This window comes from Lampetra fluviatilis, chromosome 53 (assembly GCF_964198595.1).
Source record: "Lampetra fluviatilis chromosome 53, kcLamFluv1.1, whole genome shotgun sequence".
NCBI classification, from domain to species: Eukaryota; Metazoa; Chordata; class Hyperoartia; order Petromyzontiformes; family Petromyzontidae; genus Lampetra; species Lampetra fluviatilis.
Genome location: NC_136327.1, coordinates 5,275,089 through 5,296,262, shown reverse-complemented (window position 1 = coordinate 5,296,262; position 21,174 = coordinate 5,275,089). Strand labels below are relative to the sequence as shown.

General features: G+C 47.7%; 2 protein-coding genes across 2 annotated transcripts in view; both read left to right on the top strand.

Moving 5' to 3' along the window:
- LOC144949183 (disintegrin and metalloproteinase domain-containing protein 10-like) overlaps positions 1 to 4,376 on the top strand; it is a 34,454-nt gene extending 30,078 nt beyond the window's left edge. The window contains exons 15-16 of the mRNA XM_078879073.1: positions 638 to 764; positions 3,775 to 4,376. Of these exons, the coding sequence (XP_078735199.1) occupies positions 638 to 764; positions 3,775 to 3,851 (204 nt within the window). The 3' untranslated portion in view covers positions 3,852 to 4,376. The remainder of the gene's footprint in view (positions 1 to 637; positions 765 to 3,774) is intronic.
- Positions 4,377 to 12,663: 8,287 nt separating this feature from the next.
- LOC144949182 (ras-related and estrogen-regulated growth inhibitor-like) lies at positions 12,664 to 20,603 on the top strand. The gene is made up of 4 exons (XM_078879072.1): positions 12,664 to 12,981; positions 15,481 to 15,534; positions 16,932 to 17,011; positions 20,133 to 20,603. Exons 1-4 carry the CDS (start codon positions 12,912 to 12,914, stop codon positions 20,583 to 20,585), a joined length of 657 nt encoding a protein of 218 aa, XP_078735198.1. The 5' UTR covers positions 12,664 to 12,911; the 3' UTR covers positions 20,586 to 20,603.
- The last annotated feature ends 571 nt before the right edge of the window (positions 20,604 to 21,174 follow it).

The window sequence follows — 21,174 nt, the reverse complement described above, 5'->3', positions numbered from 1 at the left end:
CTCGCCGGTATGAATGCCGCGTACAACATGAACAGGCGGTGTGACCCATAAAGCGAGGGTTATTGATCGGGATTCATCCAAATGCGTGGTAAATAGGAAAATGCGCAGCCCTGCAAATTGCTTGCTCACTCCACTGCTGCACGTGTGTGTTTCGTTATTTGTATGTCCGTGTGTGCACGTGCTTCATGTGAGTGCGTGCATGTGTGGGGAGAGTGTATGTATGTTGAACCTCTTTTGCACCGTACATAGCCAACCGTGTTAATCGAAGGGATGGTGTGAAGTGTGTATCGCAACTGCTAGCGCTGCATTACGGACCCAACGACCCGAGTTTGATTCCCACACACGGCCACCAACACCAGTGACGATTATCTGAATGGGTCGGTCCTACGCCTCCCCTAGGTCGACTCGGCCTCAAATTAGTACCCCGGTGTGGTGTGTAAACATCGCCACTGGGGAGACAAAAGCAGCCAGGCGTGGTGCTGACCACCCGCCCGCTCTTGTGCCGTGCCGGCCTTCATAGGGTGCTACTCGCTAACAACACTTGACTCAGGAGTCCGGTAAGGCCTATGTGGTGGCTCATTGTCTTGTATATGCGTCAAAGTTATTTGCATATGCACGCGTACATTTGCCACGGCAGAAGTACTGGTGGGGTGCGGCTCTCATCGGCGTGGGCGTCGTCGTCGCCATGATCCTCTTCATCGTCGTGTGCAGCGCCCACGTGCCCAGCAGCAACCCCAACTTCACCCCTCCGCGCTTCTTCTCAGGTGACGCCACTCACGAGGCCCCCCACCAGCGCCGCTACAACTCTGGATGACGAAGCTAAGCCTAATTGTCATAACTGCACACATTAACATAATCGCAAGCATGCGCATAAATTAGTACGAGTATGTCCGTGATTAGCATAATTTTTGCATACATTAGCATAAGTTGGGCGATTTACGCAGTTTTCTAATTATTTTAAATTTTTATTATTTTTTTCAAAATTTCATAATCCGACATATACAACACTCCCTTTCTCTCGACTCGCGGCCCTACGCTGCGTTCACGCAAGGTCGCCTAGGCCTCGTCACCGATGTGTGTCGCAATGCCACAAAAAAATTTCCGAAAGGCTCAACGTGGTGAGCTGGTAGCACCTTCCTCTCTCTTTTGCCCTCCCTGAGCTCCACCTGCTTTTACATAGTCACGCCCACTCAGTCGCTAGGCTCCTCGACCCCACCTACTTTTACATAGCCACGACCACTCACTCACTAGCCCCCCCCCCACCACTACACAGGCCCCGCCTACACCAGAGGTCGCAACCGGGTACCCGATACCCGTACCCTACCCGATACCCGGCTACCCGTACCCGGCCGGGTACGGGTACGGGTACCCGTTTGCGACCCTGGTGCGGCCGGGTACGGGTACGGGTAAGGAATCAAAACCCGTTTGCGACCTCTGGCCTACGCCTCTGTCAACCACGCCCACTACTCAATGTGCCCCGCCCTTCCATCACTGGTCGAGGGGAGGTCAGAAAATAAAAATAAAGCGTGAAAATGAATCCTGATTTTCTGCGACGCAGGCAAAACCGGGACGTTTACTGGCTCTACTGGCATTAACAACATACTTGCGTACACTGTCCTCACACTGGACACTAACACGATAATGCCAAGTATAATACTCACACTGACACAAACGCGGTAATGCAGAACACCGTACTAACACTGACAATCACACACCGTGATTCCGAACAAAGCCCTGATACTGATTCTCACCGTAACCTTTTGTACGATCTTATTTGTAACCAAGAATTCCAACGCCACCTCACGTTATCAACACATTGCACGCGGACACTCTTGTTGCAAACGACATGTAAACACTCTGTGAACTAACTCTGTAACCCTAACGCGTGTACGACACTTACTCTGACTCTAGGCACGAACCAGACCTTAGCACTAACACCATAATCCAAAGCGCGGCTCTAATCATAATAATATGTCAACCTTGACACGAACCCAAGTTCACCGTTGTGTGAGAATCATTCATTCCTGACCTTGCACCACTGGGAGGCATAAAAAAGCCAATTTCTGCCGACGCTAGCCACTTAATTTTTCAAATTTGTACTCTCTTGAAAATATCTATTTTCTTTTGGGCGCCCTTTCATTATTTTTAAACCATTTAAATTATGGAGCGGCTTTGTTGTTATCATCATTGTTATATTGGGTCGGTGGGGGGGGGGGAGATGGAGGATGTGTTTGAAGGCAGTGATTTGTTTGCAAGCAAGTGTTCACCCGTTGAGTCTGCTCCGCATCAATAGGTGCTCGTTGTTGAATGTAGGCCACCGCGGGTGATTGCTCGCACAGAGTGGGGGATGGAGTTTATCGAGAGGCATGCTGCAGTAAATAACAAACAAAAATACCAGTGATAATTCAATGGCAACCATTCCACGTTCTGCCAAAACAAATCAGATGTCTCTTGTTAGGATATTGAGTGGGGGTGGGGGGAGCTTTGAGGGGGTTAGTAGCGCAGTCAGCTATCTGCTGTGCCACCGCTACTACAACACGCTAACCACACCGCTTCCCACCGTGTCGCCATAGCGACCCCGAATAGGCGCTCGCTAACAGCACTCGCAACAAACTTCACTCATAGATTCCTCCACTCCATGTCGAGGACTCGGTGCTACCAGACACTGACCGTTTCGTCTCATCCACCACACCGTGTTCAACTGCCACACTGCAGGTCACATCAACACGCTCACCCACTCACTCGTTCACTCACTCACAAAGATTCCCCCGTGTAGCCTTAACAGATTGTTGGGGCAAGTCCTGTTAGCGAGCGCCAATGAACGCCGGCACGGCACGTGATCGGGTGGGTGGACAACACCACGTGATGTTTACACACCTCACCGGGTACTCATTTGAGGTTGAGTTGGCCTAGGGGAGGACCAGGACTGGTTCAGATAATTGTCACCGGTGTTGGCCGTGAGCGGGAATTGAACTCGGGTCGCGAGGTTTTGTGGTGCAGCACACTAACCACTACACCACCGCACTCCTCACTCACTCACTCATGCGCCACACTGCAGGTCACAAACTCTTCTCTTTCTGCTTCTTCCCTCGCACTGCTCAACTTTGGAATTCCCTCCCATCGTCTCTTATTCCACAAACCATTCACAATAACCTCGTGCAATTGAAGAAAAGTTTTAACCATTACCTTTCACGATTTTGATCGTGCCGTACGTAAACGTTTTGGGTTCTTTGATATCTGTTCTCCACCACCGTGTTAAAAAAAAAACCCAAACCAGTCGGTGTGGACCTATGCCGTGTACGTATGTATATTGAACTTCTTTCACACTGTACGTAGTCAACTGTGCTAATCGAAGGTGCGGGGGAAGGACAACAAACTAAACGCAAAAATGCAGTTCTAAAAAAATTAGTTTGTCAATCTAGATGTTTTAAAAGTGCATAGCTCCAGTGGCTTCCTAATATCGGGAGGAAGAGCGCTCCAGACGGCAGCAGAAGCGCATCTGAAAGCGCGCGATGCGGTGACCGCCTTTGTTCGATGGTCAGCGAAAAGCCGCCGCTGCGAGGATGACCGGAGTGTCGCGTGATGATGGTTCATGCCCCTTGACGAGATCAGCGAGGCACTGTGGTTCATTTGTGGAAAACACTTTGTTCGCAACGATTGCGACCGTGTAATGTTTTCGTTCGGCAACCGGATGCCAATGCGGACAGACACGGTCACGTCTGGCCGTACGGACATGGTGATTGGACGCCGTTTGTTGTCTCTGTGACCTTGCAGCCTCGCGAGTTTCCCGTCCGACCCGCGGGAGGGACGTGCGGGCGAGGCAGCCCAGGCAGTCCATCGAGATGCAGTAGTGACCGCGGCCGTCGTCCGAAGACCCCGAAGGTGTCACGTTTCACGCCGGGGGCAAGGGTCGTCGTTGTGCACCACGAGGCAGTGGCTAACCGACTGTGGAGTTGGGGGTGGATGGGTGCTGGGGTGGCATACGAGCTGTGGGGAGACGGGGGTCAGGCTGGGGTGGTGGTTGTACCGCGTGTTTCTCACGGAGAACATCCTTGCTCAACATCTGGCAGTTCGCCAGCGAGCCTGACACAATCAAAACCGGTCCGGAGTTTGCTTGTATTGAACCAATTTTGCTGAAATTATGCACTCCTAGGAGGCCGTGTGGCTGGTGTGATGTGTATTTATTTTGTGGAGGGATGGTTGCGGGTCTTGTTTGCACCCCTCCCCTTTACCCCCACCGGATCCCCCCCAACCCCCCCCCCCTCCTCTTTTAGCCACCCGCCCAACCCCACTGTGGCACCACCTATGGCTCACATACCCTGGGTGACCATTGGAATTTATATAGCTTGGTTCTCACACTGCCTACTGACAATAGCGCGAGGCATTGAAATTCTCAAAGTGTGCGCAAGTCGCTCCGTGGGTTTGCCTCACGGTCAGCAACTTTTCGGCCCACCGAAGGTACGGTTTTGTTTGGGACTGATCGTAGTTGGCAAAACGTGGAGCGACGCTCCATCGTAAATTATGGGAGCCAACGGTCAAACACGTCGCAGATGTGGAGCTGGGTTCGCGGGCGCCACGGTGGAGAGATGTTAACCAGCTCGCCTGGTCTACAGGAGGTCGTGAGTTTAATACCAACACTGACACCTGCTGTACATTTAGAATTTGCATGGTCTCTCTCCCCGCCGTTGCGTGGATTTTTCTCCGGGTCCTCTGGGTTATTCCTCTACTAGATTTGAAGCTTTCGTGACTGCAAGGATTCATACTCTTAGGTTTTTTCGGTAAAGTCACGTAGATAAAAAATAAAATTAAAAGTTAATAAAATTAATAATGGAAATATAATAAAATAATATATCACGACGTTTCGGAGGCAACACAAGTCTCCGTCATCAGGTGGGACCGTCACAGCTAAAATTACTGCATCAGTAGTAGCTGTGACGGTCCCACCTGATGACGGAGACTTGTGTTGCCTCCGAAACGTCGTGATATATTATTTTATTTCCATTATTAATTTTATTAACTTTTAATTTTACTTTTCACCTACGTGACTTTACCGAAAAAACCTAAGAGTATTATTCCTCTACATTTAGAAAAATGCGTTTAGAGTAACTGGCTGCTAATAAGAATTCCACGTCATAAGTCACTTTGTTGAGCTATCATTTGTGGCGAGGTTGCTTCTGAAAAAAGCTTCATAAATAGCTCAGTGGTGAAATATAAAAATAGTTTATAGTTTAAATAGTTTCGTTTATCTGGTTACTTTCGTAATCGATTGCTCTATTGATTATTGGTTCCATTTCCCCACTAATCGGATGACACGGATGACAAGCTAATATAATCTAGATTTGAAGTTTTCGTGACTGCAGGGATCCATACTCCTTGGTTCTTTCGGTAAAGTCACGTAGGTAGAAAATAGAATAAATTCAATCACGAGGTTTCGATTGCAACACAAGCAATCATCATCAGGTGGGAAAACCACAGCAAGAACATTTTTTGCTGAAGTGGGAGAGAGATGTCGTGGTAAGAGATTATATAGGTATGAGAGGGGGGAGGGGTAAGGGGAGGGGTGGGGGGGTGGGGTTGCTGTGGTTTTCCCACCTGATGGTGATTGCTTGTGTTGCAATCGAAATGTCGTGATTTTATTTATTTTATTTTATACCTACGTGACTTTTACCGAAAGAACCAAAGAGTAAGCTAATATAATGTCAAGATAAAGCATTTTGTGTTAACTGGTATTGGGAATGCTTAAAAATGACCGGCAAATTACTTAATTTGGATGACAAATGTAGCAACATCGCAAACAAAAAAAACGCTCGCTTTGTATACCGCTGAAGTTAGTCGTGGCTGCCACTGGGGGTGGGGGCGAAGGAAGAGGATGCCTTATTTACCGACAGATGAGACATCTGACCTTGAGGAGTTGGGAATTTCTGTGCTCAAGAGATAATCGCGTGCAATCTGGCAGCGTGTGTGTGTGTGTGCGCGTGCATGGGGGGAGCGGCAGTGTAGTGGTTAGCACCACTGCGACCCGAGTTCGATTCTCGCTCACGGCCAACACCGGTGACGATTATCTGAACAGCTCCTGGGCCCCCCCTAGGTCAACTCAGCCTCAAATTAGTACCTGGTGCGGTGTGCAAACATCACCACTGGAGAGACAAAGGTGGCCGAGCACGGTGCTGGCCACCCAACCCCTCGTGTGCCGTGCCGGCCTTCATAGGTGCTTGCTAACAGCACTTGCCCCGACAGTTTGGTAAAAGCTATCCGAGGGCGACTTTGTCTTTGCTGCCCCATGTATGCATGCCACCACTTTTTTTTTTAAGAAGTTGGGACTCCGCTTGGAAAGTAAATAAAACCAATCTCTACAGCCGCGCTTCATTTTTCCGTCCGGGAAAAAAAAAAACATTTTCAAACGACGGCACTCGGCACACGAAAAAAAAATGTTTATCGCTTCCTCTGCGGAGGAGGATCTGCTCCACACCGTGGGGGTCGCAGATGTGGTTGCACGGGTCACTATGCAGCAGTCTGATATTAATTGGTTGGTGAGGGGGGTGAGGGCAGTGGGGGGGGGCGGGGGAGCGGGTGGGAGGGGGGTAATGGGGAAATCGGAAAACAACATGGGAGAAGCAGTGAACTCTGGCTGTGCGGATTCACTCCTGGATTTAAGCGGGTTGTTTCGTCACACACACCCAAACACCTATCGACATTTGGGATGAAATGCATCTCTTTAGGAAGCCAGAGCAGCGCTTGAGAGCCTGGGTTCGAATCCGGGTTTCAGCCGCTGCCTGTGATTACATCGCGTTCTCAAGCGCAATGCGTTGATGGTGTCAGTCCGGCAGAGGTCGCAACCGGGTACCCGATACCCGTACCCTACCCGATACCCGGCTACCTGTACCCGGCCGGGTACGGGTACCCGTTTGCGACCCTGGTGCGGCCGGGTACGGGTAGACCGTGAGTCACTGGTGAGTAACTCTATGGGAACCTCATTTGCCAGTAAAAATATGATAATTGGTTCTTTACCCTTCTATCTGGCAACAAAACTGACACCTTTTTACAAGGAGTCATGTTTGCATAGACCGCAATACCTGCAGTCATAATACAAACAAAAGAACATAACTCTGATAATGTGCACTGTCCTTAAAGTTGATTGATCCACACCCGAGACAGCTTTCCTGAGTAACTGTTTGTCACTCATTCCTCAACGTCTTGTCTCTTCTCACAATTCAAGTTCCTAGAATCAACCCACCCGCGCCTGCAACATGGCTTCATCCCAGAGGTCGCAATCAGGTACCCGATACCCGTACCCTAACCGTACCTGGCCGGGTACGGGTAGGGTACGGGTACGGCCGGGTACGGGTACGGGTACCCGTTTGCGACCCTGGTGCGGTCGGGTACGGGTACGGGTAAGGAATTAAAACCCGTTTGCGACCTCTGCAGCCCGGTCACCAAATGGGGCCAAAAACTCCCGTCGCATTCAATTTGCGTCTCCACTCTCAATTTGGCAAAATTCCAGTTCTGAGAATTAACAAAAAATTAACCCGTAAAAACAAAGTTTTTCACTATAAATCCTTTATATGCGTGGCATCGGTTTTATTTTATTATTCATTTCTGTTTTTCTTGAGTAAGAGTTTCATTTTTATCACATTGGTATTTGAAATTAAATATAAAAATGTTTTTCCTAAAAAGTGGAAAATTTTGGAAACATTTTTTCACGAAAATAAATTGTCACGCACAACGAGTCTGTGTGCAAAATGTCAGCTCGATTGGATCACGGGAAGTGGGTTAAAAGACGACCGAAAGATTTGCATGGTCGTAAGCGCGCAAGCAAGCAAGCAAGTGAACTTAATATAAAGGATTTAAAAATATCGGTTTGGCCGTCATGCGGTGAACGTGGCTCTCATGTGGCAGCGCGGGTGGGGAAGTGTTGTCGTCCCCGACTGTGAGAGGCAAACTTTAATTGATCTGCGATGCATCTGCTTCTGCGAGCCAACAACAACGTCTAACATGAAACGTTTCTCCGCTCTGAAAAGAAATTCGAACGGATACTTTGTCTTTTGACGCGATGCCAATGCACAATCAGGTTAAATTGCAACGTTTTCAACAAAAATTCTTCGGAACAGAAGCAAAAGTATCAAAGCAACAGCACCTGGGTCTGAGATATTAACCAATGCGTCGAATCGTAATGTTGTTATCGCTGATTAATTACTTTCAAGGACAAACTCACCGTTCGGAAAGCATGACAGAATCAATGCATTTGTATGATTTTCTTATGTTTTTTTATTCGTTTCTCTTAGTGAGAGCTGTTACACGGAGTCTCCTTCCTTGGACAAATCCCTTCTGGAGACATTTCCTGCGGCTACGGCTACCCAGTGCGACGCGCTCGACTGAATCTGGATCAAGTAAAAAAAATAATCACTCTCGAAAGGAACTGTTGGATTAAATTGATTGGCTCGTTTATTTATTTGCTGACGTACTTTAGAGTAGAACTGCTTTGGTTTTTTCGGTAAAGTCACGTGCCATCTCTGAGACACACTTAAGTGATTGTGCTTTCGCTACGTTGTCCCCACCTGAAGAAGGACGCTTGTGTTGCGCTCGAAACGTCGTGATTTAATTTAGTTGTTTTTTCATTTATTTTATTTTTTACCTACGTGACTTTACCGATAAAAACAAAGAGTATAAATCCTTGCAGTCACGAAAACTTCAAATCTAGAAGTAGAACTGCTGCTGCTGCTATATTAACGCAAGCACTGATTGTCTGGGATGTTCAAGGAAGGGATGTGCTTCAGAAGCGCCTTTGTTATCTGGTAGATGAACCGGCGTTGTGTCGTGTGTGGCAGAAACGTGGGAGTCGTGAGAGAGGAAGACGTGAGAAGTTTAGAAAGTTTGGAGATGTGTGTTTTGGTGTCAAATGGGGAATTTTTTTTTTATAATGAGTTCGACGGAGAAAAAGAGAAATAGGGAAGTACTCCAGCAGGTTCAGGAGGAGATGAGTCGCCTTAGAACAATACAGAAAAAAGCCACGGCTGAAAATTGGGCACAGGCTTAGAAGTGGGAGCTTGGTGAAGGAAGATCTGTGGGATGTCGGCAAAGAGACCACAAAGAGGCAGGAACAGAAAGATGCTTTGCCAACTTGAAGGCAGCGAGGCTGTTCAGTGAATTGAGGAGGGAGAAAGCTCAAGGTCGGACAGCTCTGAGGAAATTTGAGACGAGGCTCTGCCATCGGGCAGAGGACTAAAGAGAGGGGATTAAAATAAAAGAATTGTAAATACATCTATAGTTAAAAATGAATAAAACAAGTAAATTTTCTTGCTGTGGTTTTCACACCGGATGATGATTGATTGTGTTGCAATCGAAACGTCGTGAGAATTTTATTGTTTTCTATTTTTATTATTTTATTGTTTCCCTTCTAAGTGACTTTACCGAAAAAAACCAAGAATATTAATCCCTGCAGTCACGAAAGCTTTAAATCAAACACATCTATAGTTACCTAATCGCATGGGTCGTGAAGAGATGGTGGAGCTGGCTGCTTTGATCGAAGTTTGCTCAAGTGCCTTGTTCATTAAATTTTTGTACAGTGGTTTGTGTGTTTTTTTATTGTAAATACTGTAAGCTTATTCTGTTCAAGTGCCTGTGTGGATAAGGCTTGATTTGGGGGGTGGGGGAGTGTGCACGCGTAGTTCATGATTTATGATATTAAAGACACGAGTCTTTGTGCGTCTCAAACTGTCATCGAGTGTCCTCAAATGTTTGTGTTTACCGACTCTAGTAATTGGGTAGTGAGCTTTGAACAACAAGAATAATAAGGGGTTAGTTTCATGTGTATAGCGTCGTCGTTTATTCAAAATTGCATCTCGTGGAATCGCTCCGGGAACCGCAGACGATCCGGAAGGTAGCAGCCAAACGGTGAGGAGCCAGTGCTACCAATAATTCGGAATCATGTATTTATCCTCGAGGAATCTGATGAGCTATGAAGCTCTGTTTTCACAGATGTCCAGTCGAGGCGGGTCAGGAAGTTACCGCAACAAACAATCCAAACAAAATCATTGTGTTTCCCAAGCTCAGCAGTCCTCTACATCGTAAGATGTTTGCAGCCAATTATTGAGTGTGTATACACGTGGGAGGAAACCGGAGCTCCTGTGAGAACACCTATGCGTGCGAGGGGGCAACGCTCTATCCCATACACATACGACAGATGCCATTCTGCACTTTGCTGTACCACCTTCTGGCAAGTATTTGGGGGCAGCGTTCTTCATTGCAAGGCCCGTGGGCCACTGGCGGCCCCTGACAATAAACAAATGTAAACACATACTCTTAGTTTTTTCAGTAAAGTCACGTAGGTAAAAAATGAAATTAAAAGTAATAAAAATAAAATAATAAAATAATATTACTTTTAATTTCATTTTTTACCTACGTGACTTTACCGAAAAAACTAAGAGTATGAATCCTTGCAGTCACGAAAGCTTCAAATCTAAAATGTAAACACCCCCCCCCCCTTCCCACATCATCGTGCTGTCAAACATCAATCAGTTATGAGGCGGCCTTCACACTGATTGATGTCTTATCGGCGAAAGTGCCTCCCCCTCCCCGCACCTCTGAAAATGAGTGAAGAACACTGTTATGGGCGATGACATCTCGACATCCACGTGCACGGGAGTTTGGCGACGTTTGTCCGACCGCTCGCTGCCTCCCAAAGTGCTGGATCGCAGGTCACGTGCGTAGCCTCCGCCCAGCAAACCTCTCATGAGGTTAGCGTCGCACTCTTACACACAAAAACGTAGCCGAGAAAAGTCACACCAGGCTGGTTACAATTGGGATGCAACTAACAAAAAACACAATCGGATAAGACGGTTGACAGGTGTAGCTTCTGCAGTTATGTTGTAAATACGACTGGACACCTGTGGAGAAGAGCCTGATAGCTCATCAGATTCCTTCGATATAAATACATATTCTGATTCTGATTATCGGCACTGCTGGCTCTGCAGGGGCTCCACTAGAGGGAGCTCTAGGTGGAATTTGGCCTACTCTTCTACGCCGATCAGACGCCTTGGAAGAGGTGGGAGTACCCACACTTTACCCCAGGGGACGTCCATAAATGACGTTACGCACCTGGGGGGGGGGGGGTCAGACTTTTGTGACGATGTGTGACGAGGGGGGGGGTTTGAGAAATATGACGTCACACCAAAATGCGCAACATTAAATAAATAATAAATGTGCTCTCCTACAACAGAGTGTAGCGGCACATTAAATACGCACTACAATGACAATAGTTTAAAGCGATTTGAAGCATGTTTTATATTTTTTTGGGGGGGGAGGCAGAGCTTTGTGACGTCATATTTTTGGTGGGGGGGGGTCTGACTTTTGTGACGCCGTGTGACGAAGGGGGGGAGGGGTTAAAAATCGTCCAAAATCGCGTGACGTCATTTATGGACGCCCCCCCCACCGCATGCGATGGACTGTGGTTACACTGCTGCGTGGACAACGGCGGCGCGCTCCATACAGCGTGGTCCTCGTTGTGACCTCCACTCCGATAGCCGCCACCCCGGTGTGAGCATAAACACAACCACTGCGCTTCCTCTCGCAGATCTCACGCTGGGAGTGGAACTCCAGAGAAGATGTGGGGGGCGGGGGAGATGTGAGCCCGATATCCCGAGTTCGATTCTGGGCCACGGCTACCATCAGTGGCGAGTGGCATCTGAACGAGCCTTGTCCCCCCCCCCTGACCCTCCTCCCCACCCCCTCAATTCACCAACCCGAGATGTGAACTACCTCGCCTGGTATACAGGAGGTCGTTGCTTCGATCCCGACCCTGACGTCCGTTGTATGTCTGGAATGTGCACGTCTTAAACGCGTGGTCCTATTGTCTGGGGCCGCACTAAAAGGCCACCTGGGACAACCAAATGGCCTGCGGGCCTTGCAATGAAGAACTCTGGTTTAGAGGATTTGACTGCTATACATTTCCACATAAGCCACTTCGTTGAGCTATCATTTGTGGCCAGGTCGCTTTTAAAAAAAAAACTAGAAAGATCAGTGGGCCTTATATGGTGAAATAAAAATGGTTTAAATAGTTTAATGTGGTGAATTATGTCCAAATATGAAATACCCCCCATCCCCAGGGCCCGCACGAGCGTGTGGGAAACCCTCATCTAGCAGTGGATTTACAAAGGGGGGAGGGGGTGAGGGTGCAAGGACATTCATTGTTTAGCCAGACACAGCGACAAACTTCTACGGTGCCTAGCACACGTGACATTACAATTATCTTCACGTGTCATTAGTCATGTGCTGTGGCTGTTCAGCCTGGGCGCAATTGATGCCCATTCATCATCAGTGGAGGTCTCGGAATGAACCACTTTTGGCAGAAGGGGGGATTTAGTCTAATGCTTAATTACAAACGAAGTAAAAAAAACGAAGCGAACGAAATTAAGAACTTAGCCGAATACTTCCATGGCTTTATTAAGTGTCATTAATTGGAACGTGCCTTAATTAATGTAACTTAAACAATCGGCAGGGAACGAATGCAGACAACGACTCGATGCATCAGGGTACGAGTAATACGCACCGCCCACATCCCCCCACCCACCCCCACAGCGCTAAGTTAGAGATGGACTCTTCCATACGTGGTTTAAAAAAAAACTCGTGGGGCAAGGTTTGGTTGGGAGTTTGGTTTGGAAAGAGGAGTCGGTGTGGAGTGGTTAAAAACTTCGCCCGACTTGGTGAGAGCGTTTATTGTGCAAGCAAGAGGAAGGAGTCGAAGAAGTTTGAGAGAATCGCAAAGTTAGATTTCGCTGCCAGGATTGGGTCAAGAAGACTGACCCAAATAGCTACATTTGTCTCTTTCTCTCTCTTCAAAAGTTCCCGTGCAAACGAGTTGGAATCATCCTAATCTCTCCCCAACACCCCCACCACGCCGTTTGAATTGAGCAACAATGAGTTCGGGGGAGAATCGACCCGTGGCCAACATCGCAGTGATGGGCACAAGTCAAGTTGGCAAATCTGGTAAGAGCTGTCGGACGTTTCGCGGACACTGCTGCACCATTTGCGTCAATCCACTGCTGGATGAGCGCCTCCCCGCGCGCCCGTTCGCGTGGGTTGCGTGGGCCATACCTCGCCACGCCAGTCAATGCGGCTTGCTTCGGTGAAGGCTGGGGTGTTGTAATACGGGCGGACGCGGTTAAGTAGCTCAGGATTCATCTTCTTGGTTCTTTCGGTAAAAAATAGAAACATTAAAAAGTACAAAATTGTATTTTATTATATTTCGATTTAAAGCTTTCGTGACTGCAGGGATTCATCTTCTTGGTTCACGTAGAAGGGAAGTATACATATTTTTGTATTATGTTTTATTTTTATTATTGTATTACTTCCCTTCTACGTGACTTTACCGAAAGAACCAAGAAGATGTATTTTATTATGTTTTATTTTTATTATTTTATTATTTCCCTTCTACGTGACTTTAAAAATAAAACACAATAAAATACAATTCTGTATTTTATTATGTTTTATTTTATTATTTCCCTTCTACGTGACTTTACCGAAAGAACCAAGAAGATGAATCCCTGCAGTCACGAAAGCTTTAAATCGAAACATAAAAATGTTTTATTTTTATTATTTTATTATTTCCCTTCTACGTGACTTTACCGAAAGAACCAAGAAGATGAATCTCTGCAGTCACGAAAGCTTTAAATCGAAATTTAGCTCAGGATTTTCGTACGGCGCAGCAGTTATAATCCTGCACAGATTTAGATAGCGCCCTACTTCAACAACAACACTGTAGCCCCGCAGCAGCCTATAACACCTGTGTGTATGCACTGAGGTCCACATCGCATCGTCTCGCAAAGCCCCCGTACCTTTGTGACTTTTCTTTCGTGTTGTGCGCGCTGCATTTAGCGCCGCAGCGCGTGGATTTGTAGCGTTTATTCGTTTGTGTTGCTGGTGACTTTGTGTATTTCATATCGGAATCGCCTCCAGTGCTGTTGCTGCTGGCAGCAATGAAAGTTGTTTAAAAGTCAAAAGTCTCTGGCTTCGCTACCGTGGTCTCGAGAGAGCGAGACGTCGGTCGCAATCCGGGCGAATGTGATCGTCGGCAAGGGAATGAATAATCCATTGAGTGCTGCAGGCATAGAATTGCAACCCATTGTCGATCCACGAGTGAAGATTCTTCTTTCTCAAAGACGTCATTCAGATCGTGTCCCCGTGATGTCTACTCCAGGGCTTTGCGCGAGACAAACTCCCGGTTGCATCAAGTTGTTCAGCTTGCCTTTGCAACTTAATTGACTCTCTTGCATTGCTCGGCTTCTTTGCGCCGTCGCTCTCTAACCTGTTGTTTAATATTTGGCACCCGCAATGAGCTCTGCGGAGGTGGATCATACAGAGATCATCACAACTTTTGTTGTCGGACAAAGAGCTGGCCCCTGGAGGCAGGGGGGGAGGTACAGCAAGTAGGACCGACTGAATCTGTGCCCATTTGGAATGCCAAAAATGAATAATCTGCTAGGGAATTGACAAACAATCCCAAGTATCTGGCTGTTGTTGCTTAAAAAAATTGGTCTGGACTAAATATCCTCTATCGCTGAAGTAATGCGTCGCATTCCAGTATAATTGTATCGGGCAGGTTTTCATGAACAAAACTTCAGTTGCAATCAAGTTTATTGGCTATTAAGAGTCAATTAGCCAAGTGGGATCCGTGCTAATAATGGGGGCTTGGACGTTGGCCAAGCGGCCTGCTTGGACAACGTTAATTGTGTGATGCATTGCGGCTTAGTGTAATGCGGTTAAAGTGATGCCCTAACTCGGATTATAAGACGCACCTGGTTAGTCCCCCTTCGGTAAATCGATGTTGGTGTGTAAACATCAGTCGTGGGGAGACAAAGGTGGACGGTCGTGGTGTTTGGCCCACACCACCACCAACAACAACATCGTGTGCCGTGACGGCCTTAATAGGTGCCCGCTAAGAGCACCTTGCCCCCAGCAGTGTTGAAGGCTGCACAGTGGGGGGGGGGGGGGGTACGGTGGTGTAGTGGGCACCTGGGTCTCACCTGCGACCTCCTGCCAGCGGGCGTTCAACACTTCACGTGGCCTCGACGTGCACGTAGCCTGGCACAGGCGCCGTGGTGACGGTCACCGCCACTTAGTGCCGAATGGCGGTTCTTGTTGTTGTTGGTGTAGCGGTTAGCGCGCTGCGCTACGAACCTGGCGACCCGAGTTCGATTCCCACTCACGGCCAACAGCCAGTGACGATTATCTGAAGCGGTCCTAGGCCCCAGCCTAGGTCGACTCGGCAGAAAATGAGTACCTGGTGCGATGTGTAAACATCGCCACGAGGGTGGAAAAGGCGGCCGGGCGTGGTGTTGGCCACCCACTCCCTCGTGTGCCGTGGCCACCTTCATAGGTTCTCGCTAACAGCACTTGCCCCAACAGTCTGTTACAGGCTATACTGGGGGCATCTTTGTCTTTGGTGCGTCTTGTAATCCGGTCGTTGTGCGTGTTTCTTGTTTTCAGCGCTCACCGTTCGCTTCCTGACGAGGAGATTCATCGGCGAATATTGCAACGTCGGTAAGATCCATAATACAATAGAGGTTTTTTTTGTTGGGTTAGATCACGTACATCTATAAATGTGTCGTTAAACCCACCACCACCCGACACAGCCAACTAGTAAGGGTTGTCACATTAACAGAACGTGCCAATTCGTCACTAGTACAGCACACCGGTGTGTTGGAGAGCCAAGCCACAACATTTAGAATCTGAGTACGACGTTTCGCAAGTAATTACAACTAGCTTCATCAGGCGGACAGCCACATTTGTAAGATGTCGGTGCCTGTTGTCGTGAAACCTAGATTAAGTGCGACGTTCGTGCAGATTCTACGTTTAAAAAAAAGTTTAATTGCAAGACACGCATGCTCTTTACACAGACAATAATATTAACTCTGTTAAACGACTCTCATCATCTGCTTTCCAATTAACTTTTGTGATTGCTGTTTTAGTCGCAGAAAAAAGTACGTTATTGGTAACAAGTTTATCAGACTAAATGCTTCGTGGTTGTCATTGCGTATTACATCAAGGTTAACGGCTCAAAAGTTTTCATCTCACTCGCCACTAATGTTAACCGTGGGCTGAAACATAAAACTCGGGTGGGCCCCGGTTCATAGCGCAGTGCGCTAATCAGTATTTTCCAATAGGTTGCAGTAGGTACTCTGCCTCGGGCCTATGGAAAAAAAATGTGACCATGTGTTTTTTTGTTTGTATGATGACAAATGTCACCAAGATATCTTCTTGAATAAATATATTTATAACGCAAGGATAGGCACAGTGTATATACCAAGAGGTAGAGTCATGTCAATGTCAGTCGGGTTTTTTTTCACAAGGTGAGAGAAATTAACACCGGAGATTAACTTTTCAAGATTTTTGTCATTGCAAAATGATCAATAACATCTTCAAATAGTGTGTTTCTCAAAATCTCATTCTCAATAGAGAAGTGGAAGGGGAAGTTGTCCTGTGCTTGATCGGAGACAGTTTTTTGTTATCAGCTTTCACGAATGACAGTGGCTGTAGTCACATGGTGCAGCAGTTCCAACTGTCTAAAGTTATCACTCTATGAAACAGAAGTGCCTAGGGCCTACAATAATCTTAACGCGGCCATGTGTGCCACCGCTCCACCCCATAAATGCACTTGGGAGCATTAGAAGCAATGAGTGCGGCGAAACGGGATACTGGAATTTCTGCACCTTGCAGTTGGAAAAGTCTTCAGCGTCTCGATGTAGAGGGGGCGGTTGCGATAGCGATAGCTGGTCAACAGAACCTGACGTGGGTACTTCCTGTGTGGATTAGAGAGAGGGCTTTGCCCAAATACTGATAAAAAACAAGACAAATCGGTGTGGCCACCCAATGGATCAACAAAGCGTCCTGTGCTGGACTGCTCACGGGAATGCTTGCCTCGTTTTTGTTGGTCGCAGAGGCGGTCTACACACACTGCGTAGCAGCGACGCAGGGCGACGCTGTGCTGCTCAACATATGGGACTGCCCCTGCAGAGAGGTGAGTGAGGCTGGCTGGGCCCCGTCGTGCCCTGGTTTCTTACCTTTTGAGTGTAACGACGCCGGGGGCGCGGAGCGGGAAATATTGGACGTGCAGAGCAACGCGCGGGACAAACCCCAAAGGGGCTTTGCAGCACGACTGAGAAAGAAAAAAACTCCACATTCGTACTGCTCTGATTTTTTGTGTTTAGTTTGTTGTCCTCCCCCCAGCCTCCACACCTTTCGATTAGCACGGTTGGCTACGTACGGTGCGAAAGAAGTTCAACGTACGTACATGCGTACTGTTGATGAATTGCGCTAAAAACAGTCTCGGCTGGACGTAGTCGAACATTCTCTTGGCGGATAATGTTGGCCGTAGAGGAATTTAACGAGAATAGTTTATATGGACTATAGACAGTGCCTCCTCACGGACGAATGTTTTTCTTCCGCGTAACATTACCTAAGCCCTCGACCTATTGACCCCACTTGCCACTTAATCCTGCCCTTTGGCTCCTTCGACCTAGCAAATAGCGTTCAGAGGTGTTATCACAAGTTAGCACAATATATATTTGGTTATTGTATTAGTATTAGTCAATGATTACACAGTCCTAGGTTCAGTTCCTACAGCAAACCTGTACTTGCACACATTACATGCTTTAAAGTAACGATTAGAATGAACCTCTTCATTATCCATCGCACTCAATTATTTTTTTATTCAAATGAAATGACTTGCAGGCCGCGGCGTTATGAATTCAGCACAAGGTTCATGAAAGTTGGCAGTACTAATAAAAATCTAAATTTTTACTAAAACCAATTTCGGTGAAGTGTATAATTCTTCTCCCGTAACTCCTGTCAAATTATTATGAAGGACAGGATGAAGTGGGTCATCGTGCTCTGAGTCATAGCCCAAGTCCTGCAACTGAAAATGAACAAAATAACTTTTTTTTTATGAAGCACAGGATCAAAAATGAGCTGCCAATAAAATAAGTTTGGACACAAAAAATAGTTTTTTACCGGGCTTAAATGTAAATTCTAAATTAATTTGAACCGCTTAACATTGTCTCCGAGGACCTTATAATGGCAGTGTTGATCTGCTTTTTGTTGTTGTTTCGCTCCCAAATGTGTCCACGGGTTGAGCCGCATAGAGTGCCGTATTAAGTTTCATGGGGGCCCAGGTACTCGTTTCGTTTTTTGGGGGGGCGGGGGGGGGCTCTTCGTGTGTTCACCTCCTTCCCTGTGCCATTTTACCACCATCCATGCCCCGATGCCGAAAATTTCACCGTTATAATTACCTTGCGTTATTTCGCTTGTAGTATTTAGAAGTTGAAATGAACAAACTCTTTAATATTCTTGGTTCATTCGGTAAAGTCACGTAGAAGGGAAATAATAAAATAATAAATATATATAACAATAAAAATTATCACGATGTTTCGACTGCAACACAAGCAATCGTCAGTCGAAACATCGTGAGAATTTGTATTGTTTTATATATTTATTATTTTATATTTTCATTATTTCCCTTCTACGTGACTTTACCGAAAGAACCAAGAATATGAATCCCTGCAGTCACGAAAGCTTTAAATCTAAATTTAAACTCTTCAATGTTTGCACATAACTGGTTGTAACACCCACAATGGTGCTTATGGCCTTAAGTACCAAATTGCACGGTCGGTTTTACCATAGTGCTACAGTGTTGCATTTGAACCATTATAAAGCAGACTATATGTGCTTGTGGGGGGGGGGGGGCGTCCCTTATAAGTCCAAGGCACCGGGCTGCCGCTGATCCAGCTCTGACCCCGTAACCGCCGGACATCGTTCCAAACAACCCGAAGAAAAGTCAGAAAGCTGTACGGCAGCACAACCGCGAAAAGCTGCGCGGTAGAATTATAGCCCTTGCCCCTCGCCCTCATTGCCTGCATCGAGTGGCCCACGACCACGGCTGACTGATGCCGTCGTCTCTTTGATGTGCAACATCTTGAGGGGTTGGTCGTGACTCTCTTCTGTCTGTCCCTCCAGTGCTGTGGTTTATTTTCCATTACCTCCAAATTGTAGTGACACGGTCGTATTACTCAGAAATGAAAGCAGAGTTCACCTTGATTATAGCCTAAACCCGACAATTTATGGCATGACACGGGCCCAGCGTCGCTCAAAACCCATGCGGCTGGAGCGAGTGGCTCCAGGTTTGACGTCCCGAGCGGAGCGCTGTGATGTGTGCGGTGGGGGGCGGTGTGTGGGATGTGGGGGGGGAGGCCTTGTTAAGCTCGTGAGAGAAAGATTGCAAGGCTGGGCTTGATGTTGGCATCCAACAATCATCTGATGGGATTGAATATATATACACAGACATACAAAAATTTTTGTTGTAAAATAGAAGAATCATCCACAAGTGTCCCAATGTTAGAGGTGTTGTACCGATATGATTTTTGATTACTTTGCAGGTAAAATTAATTGAATCGGTGTATAATTTCGGAAAGGTTTGGCTTGCATGCTGCGATGTTTAGTCGGGTTGTAACCCGTGCCGGCAACTTCTTCAAAGAACTGAAAAGCAGCAATTAAGTTTGTGAAGAAGCTGTGAGCTCATGGAGTGAACTGCGAAACCCAGCACAGGAGGGTTATAGTTTTATATGTAGGCTTTCACAACCAATGCTAGGATTGATAATTAAGTTTCTTTAGGGCTCGATCATTGCGTCGGTATAATTCACAGTAACGGTTTTTTGGGCTGGATGCGTCAATGTAAATGCGTCGTAAACCGACCTTCACTGGACACAGCCAATCAAGTAAGGTTTGTCACGTGATCAAAACGCGCTAATTAGTTACTACGTTGGCGCATCGGTAAATGTTGCGGCTTTTTTCTAGAATAAACAGCCCCTCCCCCCCTCATTATCAACTCGCATTGACCAGGGTGATGAAGTATGGTCACGCAACCCCCATCGTAGTGAATCGACAAAGTGACCGTCAATAATCATGATGGGCTCTTGCAACAATCCCACCACACGGTTTTGAAGCCCTGATTTGCTGTCCATCATCGACGGCAAGCGGCAATGAAACCTCCCGTGACGGCGCGCAGTGAAATATCGTACACTGCCTCCACGACCCCCTTAACCCCGACGCTCCTCCACATCCCGGTTGCTTCGCGATGCCCGCAGGACGAACGCCGGCCGTGGGCAAGCGGGCACGAGTCGCGCATCACCTGGGCCGACGCCTTCCTCCTCGTGTACAGCGTCTGCGACCGTGACAGCTTCAACGCCGCGCTGCAGATGGCCCAGGCGCTGCGGGACACCAGGCGGCCGGCGGGGCGTGCGGCGCGAGCTCCCGCCGTCGTGGTGGTGGTGGGGAACAAGCGGGACCTCCAGCACGCCCGGGCGGTCGGCACGCAAGAGGCCCGGGCCCTGACGGCGGCGCTGGGCTGCGGGTTTTTTGAAACGTCGGCTGCGGAATCGTGCGAGGACGCGGAGACGGTGTTCCAGGCCCTGCTGGGCGCCGTGTCCGGCAAGCGACGGGGGGGCGGCCCCAAGGCCTGCCGGCCGCCGACGGGCAAGCGGGTACTAGGCCTCAGAAGCCTCCTCAAGACCCTCTCTATGCTGTTCTTGCGCAAGTGAGTTCTGCGGGGCAGCATCCTCTTGCGCCGCCTGCTCGTTTTTTTGCATTTTAATTTAATTGTTTATTTTATTGCGTCAAAGAGATTTTTTTATAGCGACTTTGTGCGGTTTACTTTGGAGGGTTTGTGTTTTTTCCTTCTTCATTCTATGAATTGAAGAGGAGCTTTTTGGTGGAGTTGCCCAGATTTTATCGGGGCTTGCCCGCCACGTGTCACGGGGGACTTGTGTTTTTGGTGAACTATTCTACCAGCACTGGGGGAAGGAAAGTTCGTGTGCTTTACATTGGGTGGGTTGTTTGTGGCTTTGTACATTTCTGTCTCGCTCAAGAGGAACTTTTTGAACGGCACGAAAATAGCACGACCTGTGTTCACGTGGGCTCTTTGTGTCGAACCTTTCTCACTTCTGCGGAATAAAAAAATATCGAGCAAACGAAAGAGACGCCGCTGCCGCACAATACCGCCCGCTGAGTGTCGAATGCGAATGCCAAAACCGAGACAAAGATCGAGCGCGCTCCCCTCCTTTGCAAGCGTCGGCCATCCATCTCGACGCTTTGTCGCCCCCTGAATTGGAGGCCGCCACTGCTTCCCCA